The sequence below is a fragment of the Arachis duranensis genome, chromosome 2 (assembly GCF_000817695.3).
Source record: "Arachis duranensis cultivar V14167 chromosome 2, aradu.V14167.gnm2.J7QH, whole genome shotgun sequence".
Classification (NCBI taxonomy): domain Eukaryota; kingdom Viridiplantae; phylum Streptophyta; class Magnoliopsida; order Fabales; family Fabaceae; genus Arachis; species Arachis duranensis.
In genome coordinates, this window is record NC_029773.3 from 3,177,183 (window position 1) to 3,199,761 (window position 22,579).

At 35.1% G+C, this 22,579-nt stretch overlaps 3 protein-coding genes across 3 annotated transcripts; all 3 read right to left on the bottom strand.

The window, feature by feature from the left end:
- Positions 1-415: 415 nt before the first annotated feature.
- LOC107473043 (uncharacterized) lies at positions 416-1,996 on the bottom strand. Its single transcript, XM_016092571.3, has 5 exons — positions 1,751-1,996; positions 1,497-1,578; positions 1,196-1,398; positions 967-1,036; positions 416-690 (listed from the first exon to the last, which is right to left on the bottom strand). The coding sequence occupies exons 1-5, from the start codon at positions 1,994-1,996 to the stop codon at positions 536-538; spliced, it is 756 nt and encodes a 251-aa protein (XP_015948057.1). The 3' UTR covers positions 416-535.
- Positions 1,997-2,780: 784 nt separating this feature from the next.
- On the bottom strand, positions 2,781-6,105 carry LOC107472979 (adenine DNA glycosylase). Its single transcript, XM_016092501.3, has 7 exons — positions 5,508-6,105; positions 5,080-5,139; positions 4,876-4,995; positions 4,707-4,804; positions 3,892-4,439; positions 3,422-3,528; positions 2,781-3,073 (listed from the first exon to the last, which is right to left on the bottom strand). The coding sequence occupies exons 1-7, from the start codon at positions 5,979-5,981 to the stop codon at positions 2,978-2,980; spliced, it is 1,503 nt and encodes a 500-aa protein (XP_015947987.1). The 5' UTR covers positions 5,982-6,105; the 3' UTR covers positions 2,781-2,977.
- A 1,499-nt stretch (positions 6,106-7,604) lies between these two features.
- On the bottom strand, positions 7,605-11,190 carry LOC107473056 (putative disease resistance protein RGA1). Its single transcript, XM_052257227.1, has 2 exons — positions 8,357-11,190; positions 7,605-8,021 (listed from the first exon to the last, which is right to left on the bottom strand). The coding sequence occupies exon 1, from the start codon at positions 11,188-11,190 to the stop codon at positions 8,410-8,412; it is 2,781 nt and encodes a 926-aa protein (XP_052113187.1). The 3' UTR covers positions 7,605-8,021; positions 8,357-8,409.
- Between the last annotated feature and the right edge of the window lie 11,389 nt (positions 11,191-22,579).

Genomic DNA, 22,579 nt, shown 5'->3' on the forward strand with positions numbered 1-22,579 from the left:
GTTTTATAGTTCTATGAGAATGGAAATGGACTTGGAAATTTTGTTGGGTGTATTTTATGTTACCTATATTCTATTTATAATGCTACTAATTAAGCTCTATGATTTGAAAGATTTTTGGAGTCTATTTTTATTGACCTGAATAAAGGAGCTCTCTTAATGATGAACTACAATAATCTTAACTCTATTTTTCTCAAGATTATTGATTATACAAGTGTCACAAGCATATTCTGTTCCAATCATTTTGATTTTAATATGAAAAACAATAATTGCCAAAATTTAAAGTACTTGAAGGTCGTTTTATCTTACATGGATAGTATTCTGTTGGAGAATATGTTCTCTTACATGGATTTCACTAAATAAATATCAAAATCTTGTGCATTGATTAAATCAAAATGTCCTACCATAAACACATGTATATACAATATAGTTTTTTATTAAGCCAAGGCCCAAGGGACAATAGAATGTTAAATTGTCTGTTACATCACTTTGCAACCAAAATGAAAATGAAAAATTTTCACTATTTTGAAGATATTAATCATTCTTTCCATACAGGAATGATACCCTGTGCTGCCAAACGTTTCTCAACCCAGAAGATTATGAGTTTTGCAGTAACTTTCTTTTCATCAACAAGAAATGGCTCAACAGTGCTTGGTCCTGAGTTATATGAAGACAATGAAAACCCCTTTGGACCTGTTCCAAGCCAAAAAAAAAAAATGTCATATTACATATGCATGTTCCTTAATAGAAGACAACAATCGATAACTTTGACAAGTTATAAATATGGAGACAGAGAAATATAAAATTTGCATCTTAAAAGTTACTGTTCTTTATACTGATCTCTATTCTAAACATATTTTTGTGTCTCTGTAAGACTGTATCCATGTATTTATATTAAGTCTGTAGTTAAAAGAATGTAGTCGTATAACCTTACATTTTCTCAATGACACAAAAAAAAATGTTACCTACCAGTTATGCCAGTGGGAAAGAAGGCCCAAAATGAATATGGATTTCCGTTTTTCAAGAATGAACCTTCTAACTGTCAATCAAGACACAATCAAATATTAAGATTTAATCAATCATGAAAATTTTTGCAAGGTGTGAGCACAATCTTAATAAACTACTCTAGTTGAATTTTGGTTAATTTTGACAATGTTACTAACAAATAGTTCTAGTCATGTAGCATTGCATTACTAACCTTATTGTCCTTAAAGACCAACTCAATCTCAGAAAGATCTTCTTGAGCTTCAAGTATTTCTTTAAGTGAAGGGATCACATCCTCCTCCATCATCTGAGGTAGCGGCTTGGATGGTGCTTTAGCCGGAGGCTTCTTCGCCGGTTCGGCCTTTGGCGCTGCCGCCTTTACCTCTTTTGTTTCGGACTCCTTTGTTTCAGAAGTAGCTATGACCATAAAATGAAATTAGAGTTTTTTGCTTAGACTAATCATTAATAAATAAAAGAAAGATTCAACCTTTTATTGTGTTAATGCATGAACACACCTGCTGTAGTAGTAGATGATTCTTGAACAGCAGAACAACATGTGATCTTGTTTCTGTTAGCTGATTTTAGTTTACTTACAATCTGCAACAAAAGAAAATCAAACATTAAAAGAAAGTGAACTTTTATAATAATCTTAATCCAAAACTAACATCATAAGGATCAAAAAAGGTTTAACTACATGTGCAATAAATTCCATAAACTCAATCCAATAGAAGACATCGAAATTTTCTTTATTGATTCATATAAAGCATACCAAAGGTGGAATTGGTGATGATGATGAAGAGGGTATGGAATTCTTAGAAGCATGCAAAGAAGAAGAAGAAGGTGAAGTAGTTAATGACCACAAACGAAAGCTAGAATCACCAAGTGTTCCTCCTCTTCCTTGTTCAATCTCCAACCATTTTCTTTTTGTTGTCACTGGTTTGTTGATGATAGTTTTAGTGAGAAAAAAAGAAACTAGAGTGGGAGGAACAAAATGAAAGAATCCTCTGATCCACATGGTTCTTTGAAACAATATGTACCACTGATTTTTATGACTTATATTTCTCTCTATCTAATATTATATGAAAAATGAAATTAAAAAAAATATAACAAACTTGTTGGAAACACTAGAGTACAAAACTAGAGTAGTGACAATGAATGAATGTAGTAGATTTCAACCGCATATTGAACTTGCCAAGACAAACTAAAACTCCTTTTAACTCTTTTAGGAGATTTTCTCCCAGATCCACATGTTTTTCTTTAATTATTTTAACCCCCTTTTTTTTTACTTGTGAAAAAATTCAACAAAACGTGCACTATTTGATTTGAACAATTTTTTTTACTACGTGTATAAAAAAAATAAACCACTAAGTCAACCATAATGTATTTATGTATATTTATAAATATTGATTCACATATTTTTCTAATTAAATATTCAGCTACCAAATTAATAAGCCCACTATAGTAAAATAATCAAACTTACAATAGTAGAATAATTAAACTTGTTTACAATAATATAATGAAACTTTTTAATATATAAACCTTTTGATATGCCAAATATATATTTTTATAAGCAGTCATTAATTTTTGGTATACACTTAGCAAGTTTAATCCCACCATTTTTTTAGTTTGTTTAAATATTGAAGATTTGTACTCATGTCAGGTGTGTCATTTTAATAGCTTAGTCTCTATACCATTAGACTAGAAAAATAACCAAAGAGATTACTATTATTATTATTATTATTATTATTATTATTATTATTATTATTACTTTTTGTTTTTGTTGAAAGAGAGATGTAATATTTGGTAGAGGTATAGAATACATAAATTATGTCATATAGGTTTGTCCTCTTGATTCTTTGCTGAACATAAGTTACAAAGTAAAGAAAGCACCTTAGCAATGAACTCTAAAAATACAAGAGAAAAATATTTCAGTGTTGTTATATTTAATTTAGGTAAGCACAAGGTAGCAAGTTTGAACCATGCTCCCAACCTTGTACTAGACTATGTTTCTTCTGGTTGTTCTACTTCTCTTTTTAGCAGGCACATGGGAAGGAAAACTTTTCTGCTTGAACTTTTGAACCAAGTTGTATACCTGCATATATAAAGCATCAAGAATATGAAACTTTTAAGTTCAACCCTTAAATCACTAGAAGCAAAATATTTAGTAAAATAAATAATGTCTCTTAACTGATTTGATAGTGCACAATTATTTATAGCAGTTGTAGTTTAGAGTTTAATTATGTTAAAAAGTGTAAAAGAGTTTTATATTGTTGCCACTTAGATGCTTGCATTCGTAAGACCTTTTAGTATAAAATCACAATTTTGCTAATATAACAATACATAAAAGGATGTTAAAAAGCAAATCCTTTAGTTTATAAGGACCAATTCATATCATACAACTGGAAAAGATTATGTTAAGGTTGGAGTCTCAGCAAGCTACCTTTCTTACACTGGTTGTTAGTCCCATACTTGAAAGCGAATTGCCGTCAACGCATTTCCAATTTGTAGTTTCATTTCCATGGCTACTCAACAAATCTTCTACTTTCCCTAACAGAAAATAAATCAACAGGTAATTAACGTTAATACCGAAAAGTACTGTGTGCGTACCGAAGTCAAAATATATGCAATTAAAACACTTAATCAAGAGCAGTTTTATTGAATCTTCCTCTTTCAAACTAAGGAATCATAGATACAAGGTAATATAGTTGTGAAATGCCAATTCACCTGACTAAGTTTCAAGTGTAGCAATTTGTGTAATAGATTATGGACTGTCATTTAAAGTTTACTATTAGCAACAAAAATATTTCTTAAGTTTTAGAGAGAAAGGGGTAGTGGTCAATTTTTTTTTTTTTTTTTTGGAGAATTAAAATACCGAAACCATCTTGCAATGCTAGATAGACAGGCACAAACCTTTCAATTGCAACACTAGTAATTCGACATACAACTTGAGGCGAATGTGACTGAAAATGTGAACAAATTCCCCAACATCTTCCCTCAAAACAATATTGCAAGTCCTTTTGCTTTTGGTGTCAATTTTGAGAACATTTTTCAAGAAGGAATTCGTTGCCTCTCTTCTAGCCAATGAAGCAGTTTCGCCATCCAAAGAGGCAGATGGAAACTCCCAGAGACCGGCAAGCAATCCTTCATCAGGCCTTTTTACAAGAATAAATTTGCTTGTCGACTGTTTTTCGTCTGAGATTGTATCAGCTCCAAGTAACTCAACAACACATACAGCACTAAAGTCGCATCTTTGTTTAACCTTCGTGCCCTTTACAGGATAATCTGTTACCACTACGGAAGTATCTTCTTTAGAAATTGACAGTGCTTTACAAAATTCTGATACTGGACATGATGAGCAGCTTGGATTCAAAGGCGTGCACACGGTTGCCCCAAGTTCCATCAGGGATTGATTGAGGTCCCCTGGCCGAAGAGGATCGACCAACTGAGCTGCTACTTTCCTTAATCTCCGTATCAATCCCACAAAGAACAAAGAAAAGAAAGATGGTAAAGAAAAAGAAATACAAGCCTAAAAATATAAGCTGAGAATTTACTTTAATGCATGAAAATATGCTTCGATTTTTTCATTTTCTCACTTTAGTCTAAAGATCAGTTAAGGAAAAAAAAAATCACACAACTGAAAAGCTAAAACATGTTTCACCTTCTATGTAATAGTTTGCATTCTTTGATGACTTAAATGATTTGTTCTTGAAGTTCACAAAACTCACCAAAATCTCCTAACAGTTGCTGAATCTTTTGGATTAGCAGAAATGGCCCTTAATCTAGCAATCACCCTTACCACGTTCCCATCAACAACAGGTACTGCCTGATAATTTAATCCATGAGTATCCAATTGCAAGTTTCTAGGAACCAAAATCACAGAAACAGCCTACCAACCTCGTTGAATGCTATAGAGGCAATTGCTCCGGCTGTATACTCCCCAATTCCAGGAATTTTTTGTAGCATGGAAGCCATTTTAGGAATCCTTCCTCCTTCTGCAACGATTTTCTTCGCACCCTAACAGCAGGAAGAGAAACAATTTTCAAAGCTTACAGCACATACTGGTATAAAGAAAAATCAAATGTTGTAACGAAAGATCACCTCAAAAAGAAAACGAGCTCTTCGATAGTAGCCCAAACCTGCCCACATTTCATTTACTTCCTGCACAAAGATGGTACCAATTGTGTTGGGAGGATACAATTAGTCTACCAACTACAACAAATGCTTCTCAGTTTTCAAAAGATTAAAAGGTAATTTGATATCTATAGTCCAAAGAACGTAAAAATAATTCATTAACAAAAGAGTAAACAATGATAGATATAAACTAACAGAGGAACTACAACATTTTGAGCAATGTTCATGATAACTAGATAAAAAAATTTTAAAAAAATCTAGAACTTGACAATCATAACTGAACACAACATTTGAATTACAGAAATCTCTAGCAATTTAACTAACAACATTACAAAGGGTAGCAAGTAGCAAGAAAGGAATCAAAACCAATGAAAGATAAGTGATGGGAATAGTACCTCAAGAGAAGCTTGAGCTAGATGATGAATAGTGGGCCATTTCTTCATCCAACGGTTGTAATAAGCAATAACAGTCTGAACCCTTGTTTGTTGAAGCATCACCTCAGAAACCCACACACCATAAGCCCTCCTTTGCACCTCTTCATCTTCTTCTTCTTCATCATCATTGCCATTGGAAGCATTCTTGAAAGTTCTCCATGGAAGATCCCTGTGGTTGTTGTCATACCATTCCAACAAGGCTAGCCTCAGTTTGTGAATCTCATCTTTGGTGAATGAGGAGGAGCAAGAAGAAGGTGCTGAATCCTCTATGTCTTGTAGTTGAAGGTGTTCTTCCACCAAAGTTTGTTTCCTTTTTCTGTTGCTGACCCTAATAACAGTGGCCTTGGCCGTGTTGTTCCTCTGAGACATTTTAACAAACAGTTGTGATGCAGAACTCAGAAGTGGGTTAACAGCTCTATCCAATGTTGTTGGCATTCAAATCAATAATCATGATGCAATCTATGAACTGTGATACTGATACAACTTCTTGGGAGATGGAGAGCTATGCAGAGCGGTAGGGCGCCCTCCCCCAACCCCACACAATATTTGAATTATTATAAATCATTCTCAGGATTATCGTCAATTTTTTCCACTAGTTATTATTAGTATTATACAATACTTGTCATTTGTCAATTGTATATTTTTGAGTATCCGCTAAAATTGGTTCCTAAATCCTAACAAATTTTAGAAAGTCCATAATATTTGCACTTTTTAGATTAAATTTTGTTGATGTGCGGATCGAATGTGAGTTTAAGAAATTTTGATTCAAGTTTTTATTATTTTAGAAGTTTACGAAATAGATTGATTTTAAAAAAGATTAATTTATTTTATAATAATATTTGTTAAAAATCTAATTACACTATAATAATTTTTTTGAATTATATTTTATCAACACATATTAAACAATTTAAATGATAGATGGGCTAAATTGGTGTCAGACATTTGTTCCTTCTCAATTTTATGTTTCTTAATAAGTGTTTACTAGATTTAAAAATATCCTCTAAATTACCTTCGGAGGCAAATTTTTTTAATAATGAAAAAAAATTGTGTATAATCGAGTATCATAATTAATTGGTGTATTTTTTATATAATTTTTTTAATTTTAAATAATAAATTTGACCTTAAATTTAAAAAATTTGAGAGTAAAATTTTTATAGTGTACAAATTAAATAATTTGATTTGTGATGAAATAAAATTTTTTTTACTAAAACACAAATTTAACCTTTAGATTCGTATATTTAAAACATTTAAAATAAAAAATGATGAATTTGACTTTTAGATTTGTAAGTTTTTTTAAAAAAATAAAAATCACAAATCTAACCCTAAAATTTGTGGTATCGATAAAAAAAAATTACACAACCCATTGTTAAAAAACACCATCTGAACTACAACACAAAAAGTCAAAAAATAAAAAGCACTGCATTAACAAAGAATGAAAATTCACCTGCGATTATTTTTATATATTATTGATAGTTGATAATAATGAGATAATTTAACATATTTGATTAAATTTTCATCTAACCATCTTTAACAATAAACTTTATACAAAAATAATTGCACGTGATGACGAAAGTTTAATCCAACCATATTTTTTAAATAAGAGATGAGGTTGGTTATTTGAAAAAAAAAATAAAAACAAAATTAACTCATTAAACTAATTTTAAAGATCAAAATACACATTACCTCTATCATCTATAAAACACATATCAATATGAACTCAAGAAAAGCTTTTTAAGCATATTCCAAAACTGATTAAATGTAATATCTTGACTGTTCCATTTAAGGGCCGCTGGCCAATGAGTTGCTGCATGCACAAGGCGGGATTCGAACCCCTGACACTTGCTTAAGCGGACGAGTGAGTTGACCACTCGACCAATCCAAGTTGATTACCAAGTTATATATATAAACTCACAGTAAATTAGTAATATACTTGATTACTAGCTAATCTGGTTAATAATGTAAAATTTTACACGACTATACGCCAATTTTACTACTTAAAAAAAAAAAAGAAAACAGAACAGCCACCAATTTTACTTCAAACTGAAAATGCTACGAAATTATAGAGACATGGTGTTACAACTTACAGGTTCTCTGAGGAACACAAACATGGAAAGAGGAAAATTACAGTGAAATCTCACAGAATATAGATAGGAAACTCAATAGTCATGCTAGCACATAGCCATAACTTATTACATCATGATCAGAGTATCAAACTTAGATGTTTCCCAAACTGAGTTGAAATCACACATCTGTGCAATATTCTCTGGAAACAATTTATTGAGAAACTGAACTTTAATTTTGGCACCAGACCCCAGAGACCTTCCATCTTCAACTTCTTAAGAGCCTTTTTAATACAGAGCACAGAAAAGTTGAAAACCCACATCTGTGCAACATTATTTGGAGACTCCACAGTGGTTGCAGATTTTGAACACCTTTAAAAATGCCATGGATGGCTGAAAGCACACTAAACTGGACCTGATTAAAAGGTGAGGCGGAAACAAAATTAATCAATTAAAAAAATGTTCAATTTTGAGATTAGAGCAGGCAGTAAGAACCAATCTTCCGACAAAAACAGAAACTCAAATAAACAAAGCAAACTTAAAAGAATTTTTAAAAAATTATTGCTGACTCTATTGAAAGTGTTAACTTAAAATGAATGTACTTAAATTGCATAACAAGCAAACTGAAACTATGAAATCAGAGTTGCATGCCATGCAGAGTCCACATATTTGACAAAGAAATATAGCTAGCTAATAGAAGATATTAGCTCCAACAATGTTTACCATAGGACAGTTTGAAGAATAGCTTACCTTAATCTGCTTTGTTTCTTGAAATCCAAGCTCCTCATCTATTCTTGCGCCTTTTAGTTTTCTGGTAGCAAAGGACATCCTTCAATAACTGGTTTCAGATTTTCCTTCTTCTTTATGTAGTCAGGAAGTGATCCTAACTTTTTACAGTTTACAACTGACAAAGAAGACAGTTGAGGCATAATCTTCTTGTCTCCACCATTAACATTGATTCCAGTCCACCCTTTCCACTCATCCAACTTTTTGAAGTGAAGCTTTCTCAATCTGGGAAATGCAACTGCATCAGGTGAGGAGCCTTCGTTGACAGCATCCTCATGGTTTAATCCTATTCCCAGAAATTCGACACCTACCATCTTCACATTAGGCATATTCGTGATCTCAAGTGATTCAAGGAATGGGAGTTTCCCTAAAGTGGGCAAAACATTGCATTCACTACATCTATGAAGCTTTAGTTGTGTTAGTTTGTTCAATTCCATCATCCAGTTGGGGAATGAACTTCCTCCGTAGTCAAATATTCCAAGGGATTGCAATTGAGGAGGTGCTTCTAAGCTATCAAGTAGGACTTGATCGTTGGCCTTCGATCCTACGATAGAAAACCACAGTTCCAAGCCAAGCAGATTTTCCTTGTTCTTTAGATCAGCTCTTGTAGCTTCAGAAATTTCAGTTTCACCACCCAATCCATCTATGGTAAGGCATCCTGCGATATTGTTTAGATTTTCCAAATCTCCAAGGCTGCATGCTATGCCTCTGCTAGCACCACCACTGCTCCCGAAGAATCGATTTAAGGTTCTCAACAAGGTTAAGCTTGCAATCCCTTTTGGTAGGTAGCTAAGGCTTGTTGTCCAGAGAATCTCAAGATGCCGCAACTTGATCAATTTGCCTATACTTTCTGGCAGTTTCTGAAGACTTTTACATCCGTTGAGATTTAAAGTTTGCAAATTAAGCAAATTACTTATTGCATCAGGCAACTCCTTTAGCTTATGATTGAAAGACAGGTTAAGGTACCTTAGATGTAGCAGTTCAGTTGCCTCCGATGGAAGCTTTTCTATTGGGCAATCGCTCAAATCCAACGCCCTGATCCTCTTCATACGAGGTAGACGTTTGGCAAGATTTGTTGGATCCATGTCGGAAAACTTGGACAAAACCATTAGAGTGTGTAGTTTATCTGCCTTGAGTTTACCTCCATTGTCAATTGAATCTAGGAAAGAGGTTTGATCTTCAAGATACAGAGTACAATGACGGGTAAAATGACGATAACGAGCAGGCTCTGTTACAGCGTCGTTGTCTCCGGACTCTTCACCAGGAAGCATTATGCGGCATTCGTTACGCGCAAGATCTTGGATAAATTCATGCATTTCTTTCTTCAATTTGCATTTCAAGGCGCCCTCGCCTTCCCGTCCAGAATCTCTAGATTCTTGGAAGGCAGAGCGATCTCGCAATTGCTTGACGTATTTCCCGCCTTGTATTTCCAACTTGTCCTCTTCATGGGAGGCAATAAAGCCCTGTGCCATCCATAGTTTGACGAGCTCGTCTACTTGAATGGAGTGATTCGTAGGGAAGATGGAGCAATACAGCAAGCATTGTCTCAAAGCAGGAGACATTCTAGAATACAAGTTTTCACTCAACGTGGCACAAGATGTCAAGTCGTACTCCGGTAGCTTCCCACTCATCAATGCTTGCTGCCATTCTCCGAGAGATCTGCCGCGCAACTTAACACCAAAAGATTTAGCAACAGCTGGCTTCCCCCCGCACTTTTCTGCGATTTTTCTTCCAACTTCGCCTAACGACCCTTCCAAAGATGACTCATCCTGATCATCACCAAATGCGTGATGTTTGATAATTGACCAGCAAGCTTCGGGGGAGAGACGTGTCATAACCACGGTGTGTGTGGATTCTGCTACTTGTGCGACTTCCTTCTTCCTGGTGATAATCAAAATGCTATGAGAGGAACTACTACGAAGCACGTTCATTAGATCTGACAAGTGGTTCGAATCTAGGTGGCTGACGTCTTCCAGAACAAGAAGGAGTTCCCTGTCCTTTATGAACTTATGAAGCTCAAGTTTCAATAATTCAAATTCATTGCCGGCGTATTTCTCTGGTGTTTCAGGAGCGAATTCCAGCATAGACTTAACAATTCGCTTCACATTGAATTGTTGAGAGACAGTTACCCATGCCATGAAATGAAATTTACTTTTCACTTGAGTACTGTTGTAGACATGTCGGGCCAGCGCGGTCGTTCCCATTCCAACCTCTTCTCTAACAAGACATATGCATCTATGATATTCCTTAGTCAACCTTCTAATTAAGTCTTGAATTTCAGCATCTCGACCAATCATGAGTTCTTCGTCTATAATATTTGAGGGAACTGCGGGCGAATGCAGATCTAATGGCTCCGGCTCAGCCTCGTCGGGTGCTGGATCCGAACTCGAACCAAGTTGCTCAGCCTCGTTGGGTACTGTCGAACTAAGATGCAACTTGCTGCCTTCTTCAATCAAGGCCTCAAACTTACGAATGATGCTGCTCGCCTCCTCACGGTTTCCCTTCTTGAGGCGTTGGAGGAGTCGGAGGCCTACAAAGTGTGACTTCTTCGGCGGTTGCAGTAGCTCAAATTCTTCTGAAACACCAATTAACTCATAGCATAGATCTTTAATGCCTTGAAACCATGACTTCACTCGTCGAACCTTCAGGTTTTTCTCTGCGTCTTCAATGACACCCTGGACAGCAACGGATATCTTTGATGCCCTCGACCGCATTTTTCTCTTAACCACCTTATGAGAATTCGCGTTCTTCAAAACCTTTACTCCCGCCATGATCACTGTATCGCCATTATTGCCCATTGTACATCACTTTTTTTGCGGATTATTTGAGTGTTTGAGCCCCTGTAATGTATGTATCTGTTTTCTGTTAGTTGGTTGGTTTGGTTTAGAGTTTAGACTTAAGCTTAAGACAAGTCTATTGGCACGCGCCTCATGCATAATATATTCAATAATGCTCCACATTCAAGCAAAAAATACATCCAAGTTATCCAAGTCCTTTTTGATTCACGCGCCTCCTCCAACCTCCAAATCGTTTGTGATTTATGCGCTACATATAACGTAAACCTTGCTTTGCTCAACGTAAACAAAGCTGCAAACTAAACCTTCGTTTCTGCTTGTGTTTGCTTTTTTCTTCTTCTCTGCTTGCGTTCTTCCTTATTGATCTGCATTGACTTCAATGTAATAGGCTTCGTCGTTGTCCTCTGCTCGCGTTTTCGTTCTTGTTGTTGTTCTTCTTCTTTTCTGCTTGCGTTCTTCGTTATTGACATGCATTGACTTCAACGTAATAAGCTTCGTTTTCTTCTTCGATCTGGACTTCTAAATCGAAACAATGAATGATTCAACTTTAAATAAGTTGAATGAGAGCGATTTGGATTATTCTTCTGAAACGAATCAAGCTGATGAGGTTTGGATTATTCAATTTTGAATCGAATTCAATGGAATGCAATTTCTAATTCTATTTTGAATTGAATTGAATGGATGCATGCGTTCTGAATCTGAATTGAATTGAATTGAATTGACAAAATCTAAATTGTAGAAAGATGTATTTCGAATTTGATCTTGTATAATGGATTATGTTTCGTTCAATCAGTAGTATACAATTGTTTCACCATGAGTATTTGTTTCGGTTCGTTATGCAGAAAGCTTTTTGAATTTGATTTTATATACTGGATTATGTTTTGTTCACTTAATACTATAGAATTGTTTCATTATAATGACGTTTTCGAATTATGTTTCGTTCACTGAGAACTATAAAATTGTTTCACCATAGTGATGTTTTCGGTTCATTATGCAGACCAGGTGTGTTGTGGATGAAAAATTTGTCCCAAAGGTGGGGATGATTTTCAAGACACTAGAAGAAGTCGGAAAGTTCTACAAATATTATTCCAAATTTGCTGGTTTTTCTACAAAAATAAAGAACATGACTCGGAAGGGAGACGAGTTTAAGAATCAACTAATCGTATGCAGTAGAGAGGGGAGGTAAAAATCCAAGATATCTCCAACTCTGAAGACAAACCCCTCAGCCGGGTTAAACTGTCCAGCCAGAATCTACGTACATATAATGAAGGACGTTAGTCTTTGGACAATTTTTAAAGTTGTTTTGAAGCACTCACACCCTTGCTATCCAGACCGTGTAGAGATGCTCAAACAACACAATGAGCTAAGTATGTTTGTGCGTCGAACCATCGAAACCAATGAGGAAGCTGGAATTAGACCGAGCAAAACTTACCAATCGTTTGTAGCAGTAGCCGAAAGTCACCGGGAACTCAGTTTTATAGAAAAAGATGTGAGGAATTACATCACAAGGGAAGTATGAAATGTTTCTGAACAAGATGATGCCAAAGAATTCGGGAAGTACCTACTAAGAATGAAAGAGAAGAACCAAAATTTCTTTTTCGAGCTCAACCTCGAAGGCGATCACTCCATCAAACATGCATTCTGGGCCGACGCAAGAAGCATGGCTGCATGCAAGTATTTTGGAGATGTGGTTTCATTCGACACCACCTACAACATAAACAAGTATTCGGTTCACCCAACTTCAGTACTTACGTTCACTATATGCACAAGTTTCGGTTCATTTAACCGTGAGATTGTCCATGTATGCAGGTACAATCTGGTTTTTGGTTCATTTGTGGGGGTGAATCACCACGGTCAGTCAACACTTCTCGGATGCGCGCTGATGAGAAACAAGGACATCAATCATTCAAATGGCTATTCGAGTGTTGGTTCCGTTGCATGGGAGGGAAGCCACCAAAAGGCATTCTCACCGACCAATGCGCATCGATGCAAAGGGCCATCGAGTTGTCCATGCCAACAACAATTTACCACTAGTGCATTTGGCACATTATGAAGAAGATCCCAAACAAACTAAATGGCTACAAGCGACAAGAAAAAAATCGAACAAGAGATGAGCCACGTCGTTTGGAACTCATTCACAAAAGATGCATTCGACAGAAATTGGAAAGATTTCCTCACAATGTACGACTTAGGAGGCAACAAGTGGCTCTCTGGTAATTGAGGTTTCAATTTGGATTATTTTCATGCCTTTACCTTTTTGGGTGAAAACATGCACACATTTCGGTTTAGTACAGCTAATCAGTTTGGTTCATTCTGCAGAATTGTATGAGGATCGGCATATATGGGTTCCAGTTTACCTGGATCACCACTTTTGGGCCTGGATGGAAAGCACACAAAGGAGCGAGAGCATGCATGCATTTTTCAACAAGTTTATCACACACAACAGCTCCTTGAGTCAATTCGTGAAGCAATACGGCAATTGCCTAGCAAGCAGAGAGCAAAGAGAGAGAGAATTCGATTCTGCAGATTTTCACACCCTGATACCGTGCACAACAAAATCAGCAATAGAGGCTCAATTTCAACACGTTTATACCCATGAGAAGTTCAGGGAAGTTTAAGCTCAATTTAGAGGAAAGGTTTACTGCATCACAAGATCAAAGCATTCCACTCTAGGTTTCACAACATACGAAGTGATGGAGCAGGTTTCTAACTCCACATTCAACAAGTTTTTCGTCACCTATGATGCAGTATCACGAGAGGTAAAGTGTCAATGCCTGCTGTTCAAGTCAAGGGGAATACTGTGCCGCCACTCTTTGAGCGTCCTAAGCTTCGAGCAAGTAGATAACGTGGCACCAAAATACATACTGGAGCACTGGAGCAAGAACATAAAGAGGAGGCACACACACATCAAGAGCAGCCAAGACGAGCCTTTGCTGGAGCCAAGAAGCAAGAGATTTGATGATTTGGTATTTTGGTCGCACAATATCTGTGAATTTGCATCCGAGTCTAAGGAGTTAACCGGAATTCTGCACCGAGCATTTGACAATGTCATAGCTGAGATGCAAGAATATCAAGCAAGAAGCAAAGGAAAAGATTTGTTATCCCACGAAGAAGCGACATTGAGCGACGTGAACGATCTTCAAAGCCCTCTACGTGTCAGAACAAGAGGCCGACCCAAGAACAGACTTGGATCAAACCTGAAGAAAAGATCTCAAATGCCACAAAGAAAAAGCTAGCTCCAAGCGAGGTAAAATTGATTTGCTTTCGATTAGGCAAACATTGATTTGTGCATTTTGCTAATATACGATTTATTTTCTCTTTTTACAGTTGAATCTTTTAGACGGCGGACCAACGATTCAGTCAAGTTCCAGCTTTTGCAATGCACTGGATATGAATTATCCCAAAGAGGATTATATAGGTTTTAGGTTTTATTAATATAAATTTCTTTTCATCCATGAGCAAATTTCGGTTCACTGAAGTTATAGGAGGGTTAATTTCTGACTGTTGTTAGTCTTTAATGAATAGTCACTTTTTTGTTTTTGATATTAGCTTTTGTGAAATTATTTACTCACAAGTCACTTTTTTCTTTATTGAATAGTCAATTTATTGTGCTATGTCAGAGAGTTCAAGTGTTTTTGATACTGATAGAAACATTTTTTTATAATTAGCTCTATGCTATATTGATATATGTAATTTTTCGGTTCATTTAGTGTATTAATTTTTGTTCATTGTATTTTTGGGGTTCTTAATGTCTTGATAAATACCCTGATTCCATTCACTGTGAACCTGGAACAAAACAGCAGCCAGACAGTTCCAACAGATATATAAATTAACATATCAGACCAATAGGACAAGGAGTAATGCATCTTGAATCAGATATAAATATTAACATTAGATATATACATTGATATTAAGATTAGTTATATACATTAACATTTACATTAATATTCACATATATACATTGAAAGAAGCATTGTTTTCTTTTTTACAACCTGTCAATCATAGTATATCCTATTTACTATCTAAATCCGCAGATGAGAATTTACAAAAAGGGTTGGAGAGGGCAGCAGATGGCTTTGGGAGTCTTATTGCTTCAGATGCCCGAATCATTTGGTCTCTGATTTTGTTCATTTCATGCATTAGAATATTCGGACCATATTCCTGCCTGAGCCATCAATCTCTTTCTACATTTCAATCGAAAGGAATTAGTTACATAAGAAATGAACCCAACCAAAATAAGAAATGAAAGAATTGCATTAATTTTAAAACTACTTAGTACTTACTTGTGTCCAAGCTTTATATCGATATCTCTTCCCGCTTTTGATATTTCGAGGATCAATTGTTTCAAGGCATTTCATGATGTATATGCCACAATCATAGCTAAGCAAGAATTTAGTATAATACGATTAATAGTATACAAAATAAAACACATTAAAAATAGCACTATAGAAGAGAAAGATTTTTACTCTGTTCATTGGCCATTCAGCGCGATATACTCTGCTTCTTCTCCCTCTCTGTCCTCCATTAAGGGTTTCGCCCCAGTGTAAACCCTCATCTGGAAAATTATTAATCCCTGAAAGGGACAGAAAAAGTGAATAAAAAGAAGCAACAACAATGAACTGAACACATAATAATAGGTGAATCAAAATCACAACTACACTGAACCGACAACAAATCATGATTTGAATAAAACAAGATAAACAATCAATTACCGAATTCTACTCATGTTTGAATAATTTACAACAAAATAACTTACAACAAATTTGTTCAGTTTCACTCTCGATTCAGGTATATCTTTTTTCTTCTTATTTACAGGGTCAAGGACAGAAAATGCCTTTTTTCTTGACATCAGCAATCCACAACCACCAATGCCGTCTGTTGCAGATCGGCACAAATAGCTGAAGTTTGGAAAAATGATAGAATATTTCAATCGAAACAATAGCAAATGAGAGAATTATGGAAGAATTTTTAGAAATGACAACTTACAAATGGATACGATGCAAATTTTCTTTTGTCAAGGAAACGACATTGGTGGGCATACTAATAGATATCGAACCGATAGGCCTTCTTGGTATTTGGATCAGTGTAGTCCATGTCGTAGTTTCCTAACATAAACATCTGCAAAACGAACATTAGTTAAATCACCAACGACCAAACAAGTGAATCTAAATTTGCCAACACCATTGAACCGAACATAATTCATATGTTGAATAAAACGTGATAAACATTCAATCATCAAGAGAAAATTTTTCTTCATGCAAAAGAACTCAACAAAACACATAACAATAAGGTGAATCAATATGAACATTTCCACTGAACTGAACACCAATCATTTGGTGAATAAAACGTGATAAATATTCAATCATCAAGAAAAATATTTTCTGCATGCAAAAGGACTCAACTGAACACTTGACAGTCAAATAAATCAACATGAACAACTCCACTGAACATAACTCCATTCATGTTTTGAATAAAATGCAATAAACATCAATCAACAGGGAATAAGAAATTTAGCTTACCACAATATCTAGCGGCACAATGTATATTTGTTCCTAAAACCGGCGACCTTTTATTTGGTTAAGAATCATGTTATGTATAGTGCCCACCTACAGGAAGAAAATTTATGAGATATAATGTATAAGAGTCTTTAGAAAAATCATTAATGTTAACGGAGTTGGCAAAGAATTTACCGTGCTTTCCACCTGTTCTTTGGGCATTATAGACATGAAATGTTGTCTAAGCCCTTCGTAATTTGCCTCATGCTTCAAGACGAATATGGCGACATATTTGTTGCTACTATCTTTGGTCTGTTTCACATGTGTCATCCAACGATAACACTTTTCGATCAACTCCTCCGTGATTTCTTTATTTTTTTCGGAGTTTTGTAAACTTCAACAGCTGTGACGGTTGGATCGACAGTTGTTGCTTCAGCAAACTTCAATGCTGCTATCACCCTAGTATCTACCACCGCCTCTTCCAGGATTTCAAGCTCTGAAACCGTAGGCTCAAAGGGGTGAGTTGGTTGAGTCACTGTTATTTGAGAGGGGGAGTTGGTTGAGATGTTAGGGGACTTATCCCAAGGCTGAAGAAAGGCACATCATTTTTCCATTGCCTAGGACGATCAGCACTACAAGACGACAGAGATATAAAACAATGATATTAAACAAAAATGATATTAAATGATGTAGTGAACCTAAATTAAACCATGTGGTGAACTAAAAATATCCATATTTGAACAAAATTGATATTAGACAATAGAGTGAACCAAAATGAAACAATGTGGTGAACCAAAATTATGCAGATTTGAACAAGCATAAAACTTACAAATCAAGCTGTGCTTCTTCTTCCAATTGCCGTGCCACCTTAGCTTCTTGGCATGGTTGCTGTTGTTCTTTGGGAGGGCTATTGCATTAAATAGAAAAGAGTTCAGTAACAACGCAGAATTATTATCATGTACCATTAAAACTAATAAAAAGAATTATAATTACCAGCTAGACCAGAAGATTATAAAAGTTGATATTAATTAAAACTTACACATTCATTGGAGGTTCTGGCTCCGTATTCCTTGGGGAAGATTCCTCAGCAGCCTGCTTTTGTTGTTCCGATTGTTGTGCTAGTGCTTTTTCGCAGGGCTGCTGTTGCTGTCCCAAATGGCTGTTGCATTAAACAGAAAACAGTTCAATAATGATCCCAAATTATTATCATTTTCTATTAAAATTAATAAAAAGAATTTTATATGCAACTTACTCATTATCAGAAGTTGGTTGTGTTTGACTTTCCAGAGGGACATAGATAAAGTCATCTTTTATCAACTTTTCCTTGAGAGAACTTGGAAGAGACAATGCAATAAGAGCTCTACGGAATGTAAATAAGGAAGAAGTTAATGTTGAATAATTAGAATTGGTTCTGAGAAATGGAAATCTGCACATTGAAAAACTCACATTTCCAAAGGTTCAGAACGAGTTTCTTCTCGAACCTCAATAATTTGTATTTCAGAATCAGGTGTAGCGCTACTGACATTTAAACACGATTTCCGTGTGATTAATTAAACAAAAATTATTACCTAAATCTAAAAGAGCAACATAAATATTTTTAACTTACACTTGTGGAGTTTTAAAACTCTTTCTTTGATGAATTTTTTTTTCTAAAATATTTTACTGAGGTTTTCGGGGTATTTTTCTTAAAAACAAAGATAACAAATTAAAATTAGAAACCAAAATTAAAAGCAGAGGTTTAGAAACACATGAAATTCATTTTTGGGAACCACTGAACCGAAAGTAAAGCCTGCAATGAACCAATTTACCTGGTATTGTCCGGGGCATTTACAGACGGTGTAGAGCTTGCCTGAGTCTATAAGAGAGGTTCGCTACCCAAATTTACAGTTGGTAGTCTAAGCAAGATAAATAAATATTAATAAGTGAATCCAGAGGAATTAGAAGAGGTTCTAGCAAAAGCTAGCAAAGAAAGAAAAAGAACTCAGTATAAGAAACTGAATCTTACGTCTCAGAGAAATCATTTTGCGCCTCCGTTGAGTCAAACTAATCCGGAGCAATGTTTGCTGTCTGAGCCCCATCATTTTTTTTCTTTGATCTCTTTTCTCTTAACATCTCCAACGCTTGTCTTCTTCTTTCTGCAGCGCTGCCTTTTACTTGTTCAGTTCTGAAAATTTATAAAATAAGTATCAATGAACCTAAAATGAAAGCATCGATAAAAGAAAATATGATTCAAGAAACTTACTCCTTGTTAGATTTGGTTTCTTTTTTTGCCACCCTCTGCGGTTGTTTTCTTTTTACTATGGGTGTTTTTTCATTTTTTTTTTCTCTGCAACACAGACAAACACATCGAATTTATACCGGAGACAAATATAAGCAAGAAAAAGATTTCTAATGCTAAAGGACCCAACTGAAGATACTAACAATCAAGTGAACAAAAATAACAAACTTCACTAAACCGAATGCAGTTAATGTGCTGAATAAAACGTGATACACATTCAATCATCAAGAAAAATATTTCTGCATGCAAATGGAGAAGTAAAGACGCTAACAATCAAGTGAACAAAAATTACAAAGACCAATGAACCAAAATCATTTCATGTGCTGAACAAAAAGTGATACACATTAAATCATCAAGAAAAATATTTCTGCATGAAAAAAGACTCAACTGAACACTTGACAATCAAATGAATCAAGTTGACCAACTCCACTGAACAATATCACATTTGTAATTTACTTAACAAGCATACATAAACAATTTTCAGCAAAGAGCAGCAAAACTAAACCAGATGAATATCATACAATCACCCAATACTTATTGGCTTTCAGATTTGCTTGTGCTCTCTGAATCTGTCAGCACATGCTTCCTTTTTTTGCTTTGTTTTTTAATCACCTTCTGTGGTTGTTTTCTTTTCTTTGTGAGGGGTTTTTTCAATTTCTTCTTCTCTGCAATACATAAGAACAAGCGCATAAGAACAATTTTAAGCAAATACAAGTAAGATGAAACCAATATGAAGATCAAACTTACTGGTTTTCGGATTCACTTTTGCTTTCTAAATTTGTGGGACTGCTTTCAGTTTCTCTTGTTGTTTTTGAATCCATCTCAACAAGCTTTCGTTTTTTAACCACCCTATGTTGTCTTGTTCTCTTTGTTGACAGTGTTTTGTCAGATTTGGATTCAGATTCGGAAAATGTGTTTTCTTCTGAAGAAGAATCCAGATGAACAATTTTCTTTTTGTCTTTCTTCCCTTTTCCTTTCTTGTCTAACTCCTTCCTTTTTGTTTTTTCCTTCATCATTTTCTTTCTATACAGAAGTCCCTAAAATAGAAACTTATTTAATGACCAAATACACTAATAGTCAACTGAATCAAAATCAGCAACCCCACTTAAACGAACTACACTAATGTGCTAAATAAAATGCCATAAACATTTAATAATAAAGAAAAATATTTCTGCATGCACAAGGACTTAATTGAAAATGCTATCAATCAAGTGAATCAAAACGAGTAACTCTAATAAATCGAACAACATTCATGTATTGAATAAAACGTGATAAATATTTAATTATAAAAAAAAAACGTTTCTGAATGCATAAGGACTCAATTGAATACACTAACAACCAGGTGAACCAAAATGAGCAAGCCCACTGAACTGAACAAGATTCATGTGGTGAATAAAACGAGATAAATATTTAATCAGCATGAAAAATATTTCTGCATGCACAAGGATTCAAATGAACACACTAACAATTGCAACTAGGAGAAATAAATTAACTATAACCTAAACCACAAGCTTATTTAGTTAGAAATGTATTTTAGGAGCATCTGAAACAAAATTTTAGGAGAAAATTTTTGTTTAATTTACCAATGTGTCCTTTGCTTCCTCTGAAATTCGATCAAGCATCATCTTTTTTGTCCAATGGGCCATCCACGGTGGCAGGGGAGCATCAGGTCCATACAAGCAAGGGAACTTGGTCTCATGGAAGTAAATCAGCATCAAAATGAAAACATAGCCGTCAATGGACTGTTTCTTTCCCTTTCTCTTGTTTTCGATTCCCTTCCTCAAGAAGCTGAGCATATGTTTTGCCCAATCCCATTCTTGGATGTTGTCTACATGAAACATAGGCGGCTTATGGATCGAGGAGGCCACGCTTACCGTAGTCGGCTGCAAGAAGCACCTCCATATAAAGACGACAAAAGTCCTCCAAAATTTTTATTAGTTCTCCTCCCCTTCAACACTCATATCCAGGACAGACTTTGTCAAAGTCACCAATGTAACATTTTTGAGGCTGTCAAATATTACCTTGTCTTCCGGATTCAGTTTGCCGTAATCAACCTTTTCAGGAAAACGATTCCCTACAATATTTTAATAGCAACAAATCAACCAAAAAGGCTCAGTTTAATTTTCTATTCACCAATGAACCGAATTAAAGGGAGCAATGAACCGAAAATAAGTAGGAAGTAGAAAGTGTATTAACGTCGTTGATTATGCCCAGCGCATCTGCTACCTTGGCAGGAGTTATGTATATTTTTCTATGGAGAGTTTTCAGGCATCCATCATACTCATCATAACAATCAATCAATTCTCTCAAGAGGGCGTGAGAGACATTCATTTCCGGGACATGTGCCAGAGCACCGAATCCCATTTCTTCAACTATATCTTTCTTTTCCTGACTCATTCTTGAACACTATTGCTATTGCCTTTGTTTAGCATCTGCAATCATGAGTTTTCTGGAAGTTTTCAAACAGAATGTGACAATATATTTATAATACAAAATAGATATTATTCGAATGAAAGTGGATAAATATATTTAATGTGCTTACGTTATAGCGTGGCTTCTCCTTCTTTGTCACCATTATCTTCTTGAGTTTTGCTGTAATGAAAAAATTTGGTTAATACTTCACTTAATACACCGACAAGCACAAGCATGCATATCTTAATCAAGTCAATGAAAATGTCCTAGCCCACTGAATCGAACCCCTTGATGCACTGAATAAAACATGATAAATAATGAAACAGCTAGAAAAGCCCTAGTTTCACTCACATACACTATCCATTGAACTGAATGAAAATTAGAACAAATTTCATTCAAAGCCCTAGTTACACTGTAAAAATACAATAAGAAAAACCCTAAACCCTGAACACAGTAAATATCAAGTGAATGAAAATCACCAAGCCCACCGAACTGAACAACATTCATGTGGTGAATAAATCGTTATAAACTTTAAATCATCAAGAATAGTATTTCTCCATGTAAAAGAAGTCAACTGAACATAGTAACAAGCAAGTTCAAGTTTACATACACTATCTACTCACTTACACTATCGATTAAACTGAATGAAAATAAGAACAAATTTTATTCAAAGCCCTAGTTACACTGTGAAAATGCAATCAGAAGAACCCTAAACCCTGAACACACTAAATATCAAGTGAATGAAAATCCTCAAGCCCACCGAACCGAACAACATTCATGTTGGGAGTAAATCGTTATAAACTTTGAATCATTAAGAATAGCATTTCTCCATGCAAAAGAAGTCAACTGAATAGAGTAACAAGCAAGTTCAAATTTACATACACTATATACTCATATACACTTTCCACTGAACTGAATAAAAATAAGAACAAATTTTGTTCAAAGCCCTAGTTACACTGTAAAAATGCAATCATAAGAATCCTAAACCCTGAATACAGTAAATATCAACTGAATGAAAATCATCAAGCCCACCGAACCGAACAATATTCATGTGGTGAATAAATTGTTATAAACTTTGAATCATCAAGAATAGTATTTCTCCATGCAAAAGAAGTCAACTGAATAGAGTAACAAGCAAGTTCAAATTTACATATACTATCTACTCATATACACTATCCACTGAACTGAATAAAAATAAGAACAAATT